The 17694-nt window shown below is 38.2% G+C and overlaps 1 protein-coding gene across 5 annotated transcripts in view; it reads right to left on the bottom strand.

Moving 5' to 3' along the window:
* Positions 1 to 6: 6 nt before the first annotated feature.
* CNOT4 (CCR4-NOT transcription complex subunit 4) overlaps positions 7 to 17694 on the bottom strand; it is a 136624-nt gene continuing 118936 nt past the window's right edge. For 3 of the 5 annotated variants that reach the window (XM_040643966.1, XM_040643968.1, XM_040643967.1), the window contains 2 exons: positions 1133 to 1345; positions 7 to 427 (listed from right to left, as the gene is read on the bottom strand). In XM_040643966.1, coding sequence (XP_040499900.1) covers positions 126 to 427; positions 1133 to 1345 — 515 coding nt within the window. In that variant the 3' untranslated portion in view covers positions 7 to 125. The remainder of the gene's footprint in view (positions 428 to 1132; positions 1346 to 17694) is intronic. The other 2 variants (XM_040643969.1, XM_040643970.1) reach the window with 1 other exon arrangement.

Here is a 17694-nt window from a genome sequence, read left to right as displayed (position 1 = left end):
AAAAAAATTGATCAGGAACTGGATTCTTCAGAACGTAAGAGATGAGAAGGGAGCGGTAGGTGGGCTGAGAGGGAGAAAACAGGGTGGGACAAATCCTGCATTTTCTAATGGTGCCTCCTCTTTCCCTAATGGCGGTCCAGTGTTGAACTCTGTAGTAAATCTGTGGGGGTTTTGCTGGGGGGTCTGAAGGCTGTCTGAAAGCCTGGGGGTGGGGAGTGGAAGCTGGAAGGATTTGAAGGAGGAGGGTAGGGATTCCAACTGGCTCTGTGCAGAGGGATCTGTGTGCTGAAGGGGGCGCTGTGGTGGGTCTGTGACGGAGCAGCACTGGGGCCGTCCATCTCTGTGAGGGCCTGAAGGGATTTTAGCCAGTGTGGAGGATTGTCATCTTGAAGAGAGTCTAAACTGTTTCCTGAAGTTGCTGGAATACCTGAGGAGAGAAAAGAAAACAAGAGGGAAAACGGTGAGTCTGGGCAGAAAGAACCAGAAACCCATCCAATAGGGAATTTTTAAGGCAGGATTAGTTTATCCAAAAAGAAACAGAAAAATTACAGTCTTCAACTCCTTCCAAATAAGACCTTTTTAATCATATGTGCTTTTTGACCCTCCACCCCCAAGGACGATTCATCGTGACAGAAACCCGTGCCTCCTCTTCCCCTACACAGACACCGTCCCCTGCTGTCACAGAGGCAGAGCTGCCAAACCAAGTCCCCACAGTTGCACACTGTCATTTCCCCATTGCGCTTCTCCTTCTCTGACAGGGATACGTAACCAAGAGAGCCTTATAATAGAGAGCTTTATTTTCAAAAAGTGGAGTATGTTCCTTTAAAAGGATAAGTCAGAAACTTTTGTACTTTGAGACCTGAAAACTACACACATGCTGCCAGACGTGAGCACCTGCTCACACCCGAAGAACAACCTAGGCGCCAAGTGCCTTATACAACGAGGCCTACAGAGTTAAACCGAGACTGCGCAACCCCGGAGAGCAAAACCGGCCACCCCACACTGGCGGCTTCGTGAAAAAGAAGCTTCTGTTGAAGAGACCTCTGGTTTTTTTTGTTTTTTTTTTTTAATCTAATCGGTGCTAAAAACCAAACGATGGCAGTCAGTGGAGCTGAAGGAGCGAGAAAGTTACCTGTGATGATGGCTGGGTCTGTCCAGCTGCCAGGGCTGTCCCAACTCAGGCTGTCGGTGGTGGCAGGGTTGGACGTTGGTGCACTGTGGTTGGCGTTGGAGGGGGAGGAAGAATTGGGCAGTCCACCAAAGTTGATGTTAATGTTGGGTAGAAGTGCCCTTAGCCCGTCCTGCCATTCCTTCATATTTAAACTCTCTACAGAACTGCTGTTGTCTGGGAGATTTACCAACAAAAAAATGAAAGATAAAAAAAAAAAAATAAAAAGCTGACGTTAGAAACATATGTTGTTCTTTAGTGGTTAAGCGGGAGAAGAATTATTCTTTCTTTACTGAGCATTTGAGATGGGTTGTCCTAGCAAGATAAACGTGGTTAGGATTTTCCTCATGAGCTCAAAGCCCCTGAAATCAGCGAGGAAAGACTTGCTCAAGGATCAGGAGAGGGAGCGTCTTGTCCTTCTTATAGACACTTCACCATCTTGCGCTTGTAAATCAATAATCCAGTTTAAAGACTCCATGCTCCAGAGCACAACTGAGTTCCAGGTACATTATGAAGTTTCAGTCAGGGAGGCATTTAGCCAGCTGAGCTGATTTACGCTATCAAGCCTGCAAAGTTCAATATAGGAGCTCATTTCTGAGCCCGTTAAATGGAAGAAAAGTCATTTTATGAAGAATAAACATAAGCCAATAGAAAAGGAAAAATAATTAACTTCTTCCTGATGATAAAACTGGTAATGCATTTCAGAAGAGAAAGGCAGGAATGAATAGGCTTTTGAATTTGAAAAGAGTATTTTTCCATTAGTCATAAAGGCTGAGCAGGCAGGAGCTAAGCTACCTCTCAGATGGGATAATTTCCAGCACAGTCTACCTACTCTATTTCAACAGTTCTACTGATCATTTAAAACTCAAGTCCTGGAGTCCTACAGTTAGTTCGCTGGCTCTAGTTATGAATAGTGTCATACATGACAAGACACTATCAATGTAAAAAGGCTTTTTAGAAATTGTGACTAAACTAACTTGATCTACTACCATCCAGAATCCACATACTCTAATTGGCTGGAGGGGAAAGGGTGAAGCATAGCTACCAGAGTAATTGTTTTATTGGAAATAGGGATGTAGGTCAAACTATCAACTGAGGTTTTTGAGAAGAGCACAGAGAACTGATTAGCAATCATCACTGATGATGATGGTGACGACGACGATGATATTCTATCAGGCAGTCTGTGATATTTGGTGAATTCAGAATTTTCTTTTTATAATTTTGCTTTGCTCAAATTACTGTTCTATGCCAAACGGTATCATGTTTCAGCAAGTGAAGCATTTAACCCGACTGACCTTATTTATAAAAAGAAAAAAAGAAACCACAACCAAACCCAACGAAAGTCATCCCTGAATTACTAAGATGAAGAAGAGGTCGTCTACGCCATACAGACAAGTCAAGATAAGGGAAAATAAATTCTTCAAATCGACTTTCCTTTCACAATCAATGCGGTTTCCTAAGGCTCACCCTTCTGTCTGCATTCCACTTTACACCTGCATTAAGTTGTACAATTTACAAGGCTCTCTCAGAGTCAATTATTATTTCATTTGACCCTCATGTTGTGAGGTAGGCAGAGCAGGGAGAATCATCTCCGTCTAACAGATAAAGAAACACACTCCAGAATAACTTGCTCAAGGTCGCATAACTGGTATAGGAAGGACTTGAACCCAGACCCTATCGGAGTTGTTTTTTTTTAATAACACCAAGCTCTCTCTCTTGATCTACATGGTACAGACTATTAACTGACTTTTTAATGGGTCCAATATTTAAGGGAAAACCCAGGGGCCTATAAGACCCATGACTAAAAGGAGGCAAAAAAGAAACACAGCAACATTACAGTATGTCCACTGGCCACGATTAGCAGGACAGAGAAATATTTCGGCTGAGGGAACAAACTGGTCTCTGCAGTCAAGTCAGGGGTTGGGGGGATTTCTAATGAACAATGCAATCATCATTTTCACTCTGGCTCCAACTGCATGAGGCACTAACAAAGTTCTAAAATACCCTCTGTTACAGGAAGGTTTGGTGGCTATGCCACATTTGAACCTTTAAAGTGGTCAAACTGTCAGACCGAATAACTTAAAATGGTTTTCAATCAACCAGAAACTGAACTCTAAACAAGAAGAGCTTCTCAGGAAGGAAAAAAATCCCCCTGATATAAAAAGATGACGTATGACCACATGGGAAAATTCTGAGGGAGATTAATGCTCTTGAACTAAGTAGCCGAAGTCAATAAGAAGCCTATACAGATGATTTGAGCCCCTCTTTTCCACTGAATCGAGAAAAAGAAAATACCCCATAACTCAATAATACCAATTTTCTCCTTACTTTTGCTTTACATTTAGTGAGAACTGGAACTAAGGAACTCTTAATTTTGCATTAACAGAATAATATTTGCACTTATATAGTTTATTTGAAAATTAGTATTGCAATAAAGTCAAAAGACATTTGTGCAGGAGTAGTAGGGGATATATAGGAACTCTGCACTTTCCACTCAGTTTTGCTGTAAACTTAAAACACTCTAAAAGACAAAGTATTTTTTAAAAAGATGTTTCTCTGATTTTAGACTAATGAAATCAAGCAAGAGTACAGCTGACTCTTGAACAACATAGATTTGAGCTGCATGGGTCAACTTACAGGTAATTTTTTTTTTTTTTCGATAAATACAGTACAGTCCTGTAAATGTATTTTCTCTTCCTTATGATTTTCTTAGTAACATTTTCTTTTCTCTAGCTTAACTTATTGTAAGAATACATATAACACACAAAATACGTGTTAATTGACTGCTTATGTTATTGGTAAGGCGTTCCGGTCAAGAGTAAGCTATTAGTAGTTAAGGTTTTGGGGAGTCAAAAGTTATACATGGATTTTTTATACGTGGTGCCCCTAGCCCCAAGTTGTTTAACGGTCAACTGTATGTTGGCCAAAGAAACTCACATATGGCACATGATACAGAAACAGTGAAAAACTCAGATCATCCCACGTGAACTATGATTATAAGATAGCTTGAGAAATAAATTAGCTAGTTTATAATTCTTACAATCTTGCCAAAAAACAAAGTCATGTACCTAGACATCTTGGGACCCTGAGAGCACAGATGACTGGTTTACAGTGAAGCTGCAAGTGTCACAGAGACATGGATGGACATCTTTAGCTCTCGGACCACTAATTCCAAGTAACTTAGAACAAGAAGAGAAATGTTCTTCAGCTTTCTCCACTGTTGCTATGTCAAGTGTTGGCACAAAGAAAGGGCAAATGAAAGGAAATTAAAGTCTACTTTCCCCAAAACAGCTCTCTAAGCCCAGCCGTACTCGAAATCACCTCCTTTACCTCCCTATCCCCCACTGCCTCTGACTCAAATTTGTTCTGGCAATGAAGGCTTCTGGTAATCCATTTCTTGCACTATACAACAGCAAGGGTTATTAACCTCAACACTACTAGCATTTTAGACTACATAAGTCTGTGTTGGGGGGCGCTGTTCTATGCATTACAGGATGTTTAGTAGCGTCTTTGGCCTTCACCCACCAGATACCAAGAGCTCACACACCCCAGTTCTGACAACCAAAAATGTCTCCAGACATTGCCAGATGACTCCTGGGGGAGCCAAAATGGTCCCTCATTGAGAACCACTTACACAAAGGAAGTTGGTTCCTTTGTATCCGGGCTCTGAAAAATCCTACTTGAATACATATTTCCCTTTAAGATAGTACCAGAACTTTGATCACTGGACTCAACTTGATGCAACTTCATTTCCCTTTCTTGATACAGGATTTCACAGTGGGGTGCAATTCAGAATGTACAAGTCAGTAGGTCTAATAGAGAAAATACTGGGCTGAAAATTGCAGACGGCCTGTGTAAGTCAGCTCTACACTGGTAATTAATACACCCTAAGCATCTAAGGCTCTTAATATCCCAGGGCTCTATTTCATAAATAGGAATAACATCTGCCTTATTCTCTTGTAGGGACAAAATGAGAGAAGAGAAAGCAATCTGAAGCCCATTTATTACTTGATAAATGGCTAACAACAATTTTTTATCAGTACTCAATACTGAATAGACAGTAAACTTTCCAAAAAGCCAAGGCAGAGGACTCCTCACTTGCCAGAAACTGGCTCTGTACAAACAGTTTCCTCCTCAGGAATGTAGGGGTAACAGCCAGCATCTTCACAGAGGGACCACGTAGTCAATCTAAATGACAAGCCTTCTCACCACCAAAATATTACAAAGACAAATAAGATATGGAAAGCACCTTAAACTTTCCACAAGCAAAGCACAATGAAAATCAAGTTACTGGACATATTTTATATTAGAAATGACACTATTTGATTTTTAAAGTATTTAGTTGTAGGATAACACATTCAGGAAAAATTGTATATTTTTAAAGGATTGTTAATAATGTTTAAATGTTTTATAATGTTAAAAAAGCTAATTTTAATTTATGATTTTCAAATATGTACAACAAAACACTATCTTTGGGTCTAAATAATTTGAGGGCAGGAAAGCAGGTCAAGTTGTTTGTAGTAGTTTTATTTTTCAGTATAGAACTCAGAGACATAAAATTTAAAATACCTTCAAGGTGCCAAATACCAAATTCGCATATGCCACTGGGTAAGAAGTATCAGTATACCTTCGGTTTCCCTGGATCAGAACACCACAGAGAAGAAATTATGTCTAAAATTCGGCCAGCCTGCCGATTACCTAACACCCAGTCCATAACACGTTGGTCACAGCACACTAAGCAAGTTGACAAATCTGGTTTTTAGCAGCAACAGCAACAACAAAAATGATAAAATGTATGTGTTGAGATGGCCAAGATCAAAGTCAAAGCAACTATTTCCTGAAGGCGTACAGTTTGCAAGGAGAACAAACAACTTCAACTTTGTCTCCAGTTCTCAAGGAGTTTAAAGTCGAGAGGGTGAGACAATGTAAATACGGGAAAAGTTCAACAACTACAGTCTGGACGAGCAACAGAAGAAATGTCCCTGGGTTGTACGTGATTAATAAGTGCTGTAAAGTGTAGTAGAGAGAGAGGCCAGGGAGGCACACATGTGGAAATGTCGGAGGGGGGGGCGGTAGTAAGAACAGGAGCAGTCATTCACGGAGTGGTTTTACTCATTCCATAGACACCCTGAGTCTCAAACATCCACAGCAGGTTGAAACGATTTTTGGTATATTTACAGAACACTAGACTAGTCTAACTACTAAGTAGGATATATAGAGAAAGACATGTTTTATAAGCAATGGCTCCACAGTTGACCCTGACGCAACGTGGGTCTTAATTGTGCGGGTTCACTTACATGCGGATTTTTTTTCAGCACAGCACTATGAAATGTATTTTAATATTTATATTAAATATATTTTCTCTTTTCGGTGTCTGTAACTCCTGCATTGTCCAACGGTCAACTGTATTATAAGATAAAATTAAGCTGTCATCTGCCATCGCATCTTTGACAGAAAATCCTAAAGCAGGAAAAGATGAATGGCTTAGGCAAAAACACACAGCATTATAGCGGCTAAGTGGGTTTCTCTCCTTTCTGTTCCTCAGAGTAACTGCGACGTGTTCATCATTACGAAATGCAAAACTTTGCTACCAATGGCAGAACTGTGGGAAAACCTATTCTTTATAAGTTGTCACTGGTGACAAAATAGTGAGTTTTTCCAGTCTGCATAAAATCTTCACCTGAAAGACTGGTGTTCAAACTGGTTTCAGACTGCAAAACCATCTCAGCGGCCCCTGGGGAGGAAGCTGAGGGGACAGGGCACGAGGACAGCACATCCTCCTCCCATCCTGCTTTCCTCTATGTCACATATTAGGGCGCCATGTAAGACTGCATTCGAAAAACAGTACCTGCTGCTCAGCGAGGGGACAGAAGATCTGCGTGTAATGACAACACGGTGAGATAAAACACATGTAAGGGGAACCTGAAAACAAAAGGCCATCCCAAGTATTTGTTTCCTCTAGTATAGTCTGTACCACCAGGTCAGGATTTTCTGTCTCCTCTCGGAAGCCTTGACTCTACCTTCATTTTTGGCACCATCTCCGCAAGGTCTTTTTGCTAGAAACACATAGGCCTTATTAATTAAACTGGCTAGATACAGCTCAATTCACAAACCCACCCATTTCTCTACTTTCCTGTTTGCTAGGGACAACTGGCCCGCCTATTCGGCCTTAGGCCATTTGTATCTGTCGCCCCTATGGCCAAAGACCTCTTGAATTTCAAGTTAAATTTCTATCAGTGCTCAAACCCTCCCCTACAGGGCAGTAGTCATCAAGAGTCCCAAATATGCCTTGAAGAGTTTATTCTGCTCTCCAGGTTTTAAGCCTTATCTAATGGTTACTCCTCAAAGCCCCAACTGGCAACCTGATCTTGCTTTCCAAAAACCTTTTATCTTCCTTTCCTTTACTGCTGTCCTTTATAGTTCAAAGTCAAAGGCTCCCTCCAGTGGCTAGGTTACTTAGTAAAACAAATCTTTCTTGGTACAAGCTGTTGCACATTGAAATTTAGTTCCCATTATGGTTACCCCATGTCAGTTAGACTCTCAAATATTTGTGCATTTTTAGGACACACAGTCATCCTATCTCAGGCTCTGCCCCCCTCTACAGCACCTCCCTACCCCACCTCACACTGTCATATATATGATCTCCTATCAGTTTTGGATGGAGTGCATCTCCATCAGTACAGGATTTTAAGAAACCCTAAACTTTCTCCAAACTTCAACAACATATCTCTAAGCAACTCAAACATAAATGAATTATGCTTGTCCTTATATGTTAAACCAAACTTTAAAGAGCACACAAAATTTCTCCTACCAGAACACGAAAGCAAGCTTTATCGTATCGGCATGCTGTGCTTTTTAGGTGAGCCTCAGAAATAATTTCAATTTATAAACTAAAATTTGAAAGGAAAATGACTTCAAGTTTATGGAAAATGTTATTCTTCTTAAACAAAAAGAAATGACACTCACATTTCTAGGATTATGCTTATTATAAACCAAAACAGACCAGTACTGCAGAGCAGATTTAATGGGGCACAAAATGTTAAGGATTTAATATATTTGAAAGTAGAGATTAAACTAAGTGAAAAATCCTAAGAACTCAAATGAAAAAAAGTTCTGACAACAGAAGAACTTGAAAAAAAGTAGCAATAAAAAGCAACCAAGATTTATTATTACTAATAGAAGGAAGCAGAAATGACATAAACAGGAAAAGAGAGGCCATGAGGGTCAGCTAAATATGGTCTGGACTTCCTGGACTCTGCCTTTATTTTGTGCTTTTTTCCCCTCTCTAGAATGCTTTCCTGATTTCTTCTAATTAATTTTTATTCAATCTTCCCAAAGTTTAAGTCTTTTCTCTTCCACTCAGATCATTCTAGAATAGTACTTGTGGCCTGAACCACAATCACTGGGCAGCAAACTGCTGTGACCCCACTATGGTTGCTGCTCACCCTTAGACCTCTCAACTCTACTGCAAGGCCTGTAAGGATGTATTTTGTGTATCGTTCAGCCTGTTGCTGTCTCAGAAATTTGATGTGCCACAAGATATCTGCTGAATCAAAGATCCAACTTGAAAAGAGCTGAAAAATCACTTTCCCCTAAAAAGCCTGTTTAATTCATATTTGTATAATGCTATGAATCAAATCACGCTCTCCAAACAGATGCAAATCTTTCTGAAAGCAGGAATCAGCTAGGTTGGGAGGGGAGGGCAAAAGGCTTTTGTGCATGTAAACAGAGGGAAAGGAGCCATTATAATGACAAGTTTTCAACAGTGTTTGAGATGCATGTACACTTTTTAAAATCCAATGCACCAAAATTAAAAAAAGAATGCCTGGGTGATACTAAATGCTCCTCTGGTATGAACAAAGTCCTGTGGGCATAAAGAAGAAAATGAACTATTCCGCCACTCTGCATGCAGGATAAGTGATGACTCGAGAAGCTGATATTGAAGAGGACATGGGCATTCCATACAGAACAGACAGCAACAGAGGCAGCTGATCTAAAATAGAATGAAAGTATTTCAAAATGTAAGTAGATGTGTTTTGCACAATGTGTACCCTTTTCTTCTCGAATGTTCCTGTAAGTCTGTTTTAGGGGAGAATCAGATCATCCCATGAGAACCAGGAAAACATCCAGATGTTTGTCTTATGACAGATCTAAGGAAGCAGAATCTATTTTTTAAAAATGGAAAAATACTTACAGAAAGATGTCTATATATAAAGCTATATAGAGAATGAGGAAAAAGTACACTTGGAAGTTAATGCAAAAGATAAATACATCTCAGAAGCATTATAGACTGGATCAGATGGAACCTGAACCAGAACACAGAAGCAACAGGGCTAAAGGATGGGAGGGGCAAAAATCGAATATAAGAAATCTATAAAATCTGAAATTGGAAGCGCAAAGGAAAGCATTCAAGTGAACACAAACTGAGCACTAGGAACAAAGCACTGTGAGGCGATCCAAAGACAATCGGGGGGCTTATCATCCAGGAGAGCATATAGAAGTCACCAGAACATGGTCTCACCAAGACAAATGACGAAAGTACACAGACATGGGGGGTTGCCGACCACCCTAACATCTCTGAGGTCTCAATCTGCTGGAAGAAAATAAACCTAATAAAACTGATCTCCTGACAATCTCTCTTGCCCAAGGTGGAAATAAGGAGTGAAACTTTTATTTTGGACTTCTGACCAACAAAGAACTCGTTGGCTGTTGTGAACATAACAGAAGCCCTAAGCGTTTGTGACATATTTTAGGATTTACAGAAGCAAGAAACGGGAATAACTTAGACTGGAGCTCTTGGATGGCAGGCACCCTGGCTGTTTCTGCAATTACCACAATGCACTGCAAATACTTGTTTATGTGATAGCTTTTGTCTGCTAGACTATGATCTCCTCCAGGAAAGGGGCCTTCATTTAATCCTCTTTGTATATCGTGTATAGTTCCCAAACCTGGACCTCAACAGGTATTTAATGCTTCCTAAACCAACAGCCCTGAACATCTGCTTCCAGATTTTTGGAGAAAACAGCTTTCCAAAAAAGGTTAAAAAAAAAAAAAAAGGATGGCTCAGGGTTGTCCCACGGTTATAGGGGACAGTGAGTCATAGGCCACAGAAGATGCTAAAATATGATTTTCTGATTATGCAAGAATAAGTGATTCTAACAAAGAAAAGAAACTGGGAGAAATCTAAAGAAACCAGTTGTTATACCCGGAGAATCCCATGGAATCAGAATTGAAAAGAAGGCTTAGAAAAGATGGATGGAGGTAAAAAACCTACCTGTCTGTAAGAGTGTCATAATCCTTGAAGACTACAATCAGAACACATAATGATCTGAAGCTTGTGGACAATGCTGAAGGCAAGAAAAAGCTAAGTTTGGAATAGGAGAAAATTAGGAAAAGCCACTGTGCAGCCTGGTGTCATAACGTTAAGCCCCAAGAGAAGGCAGGGCTATGCAGTTCCATCTTCATTTTGCTTCTTTCCATCTTCTTTGTAAAAAGAGCACGATCCTCAAACCAGAATGGACAGAGTAAGCAATGTGGAGAAGAGAACTGTAAGTCAGTAAAGATGCAAAGACAGTAAAAGAACATCCACTTAATTTAAATGAGTTTTAAATCTTTAGGTGCAAAATGAATTCTATTCCAGGGAATTAATCCTCACAGATGTGATCACAAAACCACTGTTAAGATAAGCGCTGGAAAAGGAGAAAATGGCAGACTAGAGAAGCTACATACTTATAATTAGTTCTTGGGAAAATCTGAAACAGATTAGGAGCTGGATGATTTCTTTAGAAATGAGTGACAGGTTTAGTAAGCACTGCTGCTCTATTGCTTGCATTTGGTGGCATTTTACATGGAAAATAATACGTAGCATTTTGGCTAGAACTTTGGCTGCCTTCCAACTGAAGTACACAGGAAGTTTAATCTTGAAGTGGAATAGGTAGTCATGGAGGGAGCTTCTACTGACAACTGGTTTCCACTGGAAATGTCCTCTTTCTTTATACTTGGTCGCTTTCCTTTCTTCTTCTGCGACATGCCCAAACTCAAGACTTTGAAACCAGCTACCTTCCCATCCCACTGACACATCAAATCCATAAAACAAATGGCATAGAGTGATCGATGAGAGCCAAAATGCACTTCTATAAAGAAGGAATCATAGCAAAATAATTTATTCTGTGGATGGGCTTTCTGGGATATCCTAAGTATACTATGTCTTGAATTTAGCAGTTTCTGGTAAGTTTTCTGATGGTAATCTTTTGGGATATGATGTAAAGCGTAGCACTGGATAACAGCAGTGGTTAGATGAATTTTTACAGAACTTAAAGTACTGTGTGTCAGCCTAAACGTTTCTGTGATACTACTCCATTTACAACTGTACCAAAACCAATGAAGATATCTAGGAATAAACCTAACCAAAGAGGTGAAAAATCTATACCCTGAAAACTATAAAACAGTGATGAAAGAAACTGAAGATGACATAAAGAAATGGAAGACATTCTGTGCTCATAGACTAGAAGAACAAACATTGTTAAAATGTCTATACTACCCAAAGCAGTCTACACATTTAATGTGATCCCTATCAAACCACCAACAGCATTTTCACAGAGCTAGAACAAACAATCCTAAAATTTGTCTGGAACCACAAAAGACCCCAAATCGCCAAAGCAATCTTGAACAAGAAAAGCAAAGCTGGAGGCATCACAATTATGACTTCAAATTATATTACAAAGCTATAGTAATCAAAACAGTATGGTACTGGCACAAAAATGGACACATAGATCAATGGAACACAACAGAAAATCCAGAAATGAACCCACAATTATATGGTCAATTAATCTTTGACAAAGCTGGAAAGAATATCCAATGGAAAAAAGACAGTCTGTTCAACCAGTGGTGTTGGGAAAACTGGACAGCAACATGCAAAAGAATGAAACTGGACCACATTCTTATACCAAACACAAAAATAAATTCAGAATGGATTAAAGTCCTGTGAAATCTGAACCCATAAAAATCCTAGAAGAGAGCACAGGCAGTAACATCTTTTTGATATTGCCCAAAGCAACTTCCTTCTAGATATAGCTCCCGAGGCAAGGGAAACAAAAGCAAAAATAAACCACTGGGACTACATCAAAATAAAAAGCTGCTGCACAGCAAAGGAAATAATCAACAAAACAAAAAGGCAAGCTACAGAATGGGAGAAGATATTTGCAAGTGACATATCTGATTAAGGGTTACTATCCAAAATACATAAGGAACTTATAAAACTCAACAACCAAAAAACAAATAATCCAATTTAAAAATGGGCAGAAGACATGAATAGACATTTTCCCAAAGAAGACATAGAGATGACCAAGAGACACATGAAAAGATGCTTAACATCACTCATCAGAGAAATGCAAAACAAAACCACAATGAGATACCTCATACCTGTCAGAATGGCTAAAATAAAAAACACAAGAAACAACAGGTGTTGGTGAGGAGGTGGAGAAAAAGGAACCCTCTTGCACTGTTGGGGGAACGCAAACTGATACAGCCACTGTGGAAAACAGTAACGAGGTTCCTCAAAAAGTTAAAAATAGAACTACCTTATGATCTAGCAATTGCACTGCTGGGTATTTACCGAAAGGATACAAAAACAATAATTTGAAGGGATACATGCACCCCTATGTTTACAGTGGCATTATCTACAATAGCCAAGATATGGAAGCAGCCCAAGTGTCCACTGATTGAGAATAAAGATGTGGTATAAATATACAAGAATATCACCCAGTCATAAAAAAGAATGAAGTCTTGCCATTTGCAAAGACATGGATGGAGCTAGAGTATTATGCTAAGTGAAATAAGTCAAAAACAAACACCATACAATTTCACTCATATGTGCAATTTAAGAAACAAAACAAATGAGCAAAAGGGGAAAAAAGAGAGACAAGCCAAGAAACAGACTCCTAACTACAGAGAACAAACTAATGGTCACCAGTAGAAGGGAGATGGGCAGGGGAGAGGGATTAAATGGGTGATAGGGACCACAGAGTGCACTTGTGATGAGCACTGGGTGATGTATGAAAGTGCTGAATCACTATATTGTACACCTGAAACGAATATCATACTGTATGTTAACTGGAATTTAAATAAAATTAAAAAAAACAAATAAGTTTCTGTGACACTGCTTCCTGTATCTTTGACTCCATACTTTTTATCAAGCTCAGCAAAACCTACAAAGTTAATTTAAATAAGCAAATGGAAGCCAATTCTAGAGATGACAGAATCAGTAATTAAAATTACAGCTATTCAATTAAAAATCATCAAATTCTTCACACAAATGTTATTAATAATGTTACCAATAACATTTATCTATCTCTACAATCACATATAGTTCTTTCATAAGACAAACTTGTAAGATGGTGATACCCAAAAGGTATACTCTAACCTTATCAAATCGAAGCACAAAATTTAACAGGTATATACATTCAGATTTTTAAAAATGTATTAGGAAAATACAGTATGAAAGAGATCTAACTAACCAGTCATATGTATGAAAAAAGGGTCTAGTGGTTTTACAATAGGCTTATATCTAATATGACAAATGGGTAATGGAATTTCTAAAATGGTAACATTAAGACCATGTAAATAGATGTGCAATGTCTACATTAGCAATTGTAGGACAATGGGAAAACTGCAAATGAAACCATTCTGAGCCTCAGTTTCCTCACTTACAAAATGGGGGTAATACCTACCCCACAGCATATTTTTATAAAAGGACTCTGTAAACTGTAAAGGAATATACAAATATACAGAAGAATAGTTTTAATGAAAAAATAGATTATCTGATCACATCAGGATTATTAAAGTGTGAGCTTTCTATTTAAAAGAAAAGCATTCACTGTTCAATCAAAATATATGTAGAGGAGAACTAGACTACAGGGAGAATTAGAATCCATGCTAAGTGTAGAATAGTTGGAAGACCTAAGGATGCTTCATCTACCACTAGAAGTTACTAGACAAGTGGTAACTGCCTTCACATATTTGACAAGAAGTATAAATGGGAAACAGATTTTGGTTTCACCAAAAGAAAAAATTCTTTAACAATTACTAGTTGCCCTTAAAAGACTTTACAAATTGTGTTTTAGGGGAAGATGTACACACATTCACACACACATACGTATATTCATTTATGTATTTACGTATTTATTCAGGGGTATCACAAATGAGAAACTGGAGGTAAGAAAAGTGTTACTAGGTGACATTCTAAAAACTGCGAGTTTGGTGGGGGATGGTATTGAAGAAATAAGTAAACGTCAAGAGGAGATGTTCCCAGAGTTCAGAGATAAAGAAGCCAGAAGAAAAGGTCTGATCATGGAGTGGAGAGGGGAATCAACACTGAATGCCACAGTACAACCAAGACAGAAGTCGTAACTCATGTGCAAACGAATCTGAGTAAATGCTTCCAAAGTCTAGATGTAACGCAAAGCACACCCAGGCTTTGCAGGCCTCCGGAAGTAATCAGCCACCAGTATCACTCTCTCAACCATTAGCTTTCATTCAACAAACATTTTCTAAATGTTTACCCTGTATCTTCTTTCCTAAAAGTGATGCTGTTCTGCTTGTTGTTTTTTTCTTTAGTGTTTCACTAGAGGCTGGCCATTGTGAACAAAGTCAGTGATGGCTTTTGATTGTTCAGTTATGCCAATAAAACACTTTTATGGGGGTGTAAGTTCCTCTTCAGCTTTGTATTCATAACCAAAGTATTTTGCTACCTATGCAGCAAATCCCCATATGGTTATGTGTCTACTGAAATTCCTAAGATTTCTGATGTTCATAATTTTCTAAATTAAAAGATTTCCAAATTTTCTAAGGTTTTAAAAAACACCAAACCCAGTTTTTTACCCCATTTAATTACACAGCTTACTTTTATTTTGACAATGAAGATCAGTCTCATCTTTTTCTGAAAGATGGCTCCTATCTTATCTCATGGATTTAAATCAAAGTCAGAAAAATTCCCTAGAAAGACTAAAATTATCCATGCTCTGAAACACAATTTAAATTGACAAATTCTTCATAACCCAGCTATAAGCTTCATTCTTAGAAAGTATCATTTCAGACAGTAAAACAATAATTTGCTTTATTTCTTAATCTCAGAAAAAATTTCAGGAAATGAAATAACTTTCTCATTATTTTATACTAAAACTAAATCAAACAGATATGGGTATAGTCATGGTGATGTGGTAAACATTTCCAACCCAACAGACCAAGCAAGCACACATCTTTAAGAGTTCTTTCTCATTGTACTAGTTACAAACCAAGAGATATTTGTTTAAGTTTGGGATTCTTTTACAAATAAATGTTTGATTTTCAAAACAAGCATGTATACTGTGAAATCCAGCTATTTTAGCTATATGAAATGTCTGATTAAAAAAAAAAAGACTATTTTGCTGTTTCTTCCTCTATACTATTTATTCACATACTAGGGAAAATAAAAAACTTTTGTGCTTCCAATTCTAAAATGATGTCTGAATTTAAAAATAATTAGTCCTAGTAAGAATGCATCCTTTCCTACCTACAAAAGATAATACTCCTGTGGAGATTAGCATTTCAAAAAACTCTGATGAATTCAAAACTTAAATGCTCACCACCAGTTCACTAAGGGGCCTTAGTTTAAAAATCATTTAAAATAAACATTTATTTAAGTGTTCATCCTTAGTTATGATTTATTATAGTTGGATTTGAAAAAGACTGCCAAAGATACTCTTGACAGAACCAATTCTTAATCAATGTTGAGCCCTACTATGAAGGAAGGCAGGAAGGAAAGAAGGAAAGAAGACCAGGTGAATACATTCTCAAATTCAGATTAGAAATAGCAATTCTTATTTCACCATATCCTGGAGCTTTATACTGAACTAGAACATTTCAGTGAAAAAAACAATTCTATTAAAGATTAAACATATTTGTAAAACACTGAATTTTAGTCATATTGTCTGGAAGATGTACATATTGTCTGGAAGTATTAAATGATTTTCAAAAGAGCTAAATAACTCAGGAGTTGGGGAGAGCGGGTAATACCGGTCTTACAAAGTCAAAAATCTTTATCGATTCAACATTTAACAGTTGCAGTGGTTGTTAATCTACTCCCAAACTCAGACTATGCTTACTGTTTAAATGTGCTGTTTTAAGAGAGAAAGAAGAAGAAAAAAAAAGACCACTTAAAACTAAATGCCAGTTTGGAAATAAGCTGAAAGATGGTAGACTGGTTACTGGGGAGGTAACTGGGAGGTAAATGATCACAGAGACTCAAAGAAACACTCAGCAGTCTGAGAGGGAGAGCTCTCTCCTTTGAAAAGGGAAAAACTCAGGCCTGTCAGGGATGCTGTCGGGGAATCCCACAGGGAGTGCACATTAAGATCCAGTAGAGAACTCCCTCCCTAATTATGAGAAGTTATACAGGGAAAGGTGATTTTCTTCTTTATCCAAAGAAAGAAAAAAACCAAATAGAGAAGTGAACACAAGGTATTAAAATAAGACTCATGGTGGTCAAGAATTAAAACTTGAAAGTGTGTTATAAAACGAAAGCTGCAGGAATGTATGTATGTATGTATTTGGAGATCATGAGATCTTTACTTATTTTACTAATAGGCTTCATTCCAATCCAGTATCACTTAAAACATAGGTGAGGTCTTGGGAGTTTACACATAACAGCAATGACTATGCCAAAACTCAAGATATGTTATACCTATCTGGGTCTGGAGAAGACCATGGTTACATTAATTAATTGTTTAGAAGTAAAAAGAGACATATCTGATAGCAAATCTTACCCTAAACTGGAGGTTGGGGGGGGGGTGCCTGCTAGGGGATATATATCAGTAATCCATATTTATAAGTTTTAATTAAAACTCATTTTTTAACATAAGTGGAACAATGGTATATAGCCCAACATTCTGCTTAAAGCCAATAATAGAACTTCCTACTTTGGTTGATGAATTCATAACCCTGGGCCTCCTTTACCTTTAGCCGGATACTCAATTTATAGATGTAATAAAGGAAAAAATAAACAGCTTCAGGGTATCTCAGTCTTCTTCCAAATGCCAACGTATAAAATGACAACACTTAAAAAACATCCTAGTAATGTTCCAGATCACTATATTCTGCTCCGTAGACACACGATTTCAAAATGCAAGACTGATAACAGAGTGTAAATGTTAGCACAGTCCTTGGGATAAGATCTCACCATATAAGGAAACAGCACTAGGCTACAAAAGTTGATTGCAGTCAGCTTTCCTGCATTTCTTCTTGGAGATGGTGATGGTATTATCATCTTTAAATCCTTGTGGAGCTTTCCCTCTGTTTCATTATGCTGAAAACAACAACCTCCTTGATTGAAACATTATCAGAAGATATGCTATTGTTTTACATGGTGTAGCATATAGTAGTTCTTCATGATCAGTCTGAGATGACAGCTTTAGTGTGAGTGTAGTACACCTTGGTGCCATGACTATCGGATTTTTTTTCATTCTGTAATATTAGAGATGCCACCAGTCTAG

This window comes from Ursus maritimus, unplaced genomic scaffold (assembly GCF_017311325.1).
Source record: "Ursus maritimus isolate PB19 unplaced genomic scaffold, ASM1731132v1 scaffold_3, whole genome shotgun sequence".
NCBI lineage: Eukaryota > Metazoa > Chordata > Mammalia > Carnivora > Ursidae > Ursus > Ursus maritimus.
The sequence above is the reverse complement of the archived record's forward strand: the minus strand, read 5'-3'. Positions and strand labels throughout refer to the sequence as shown.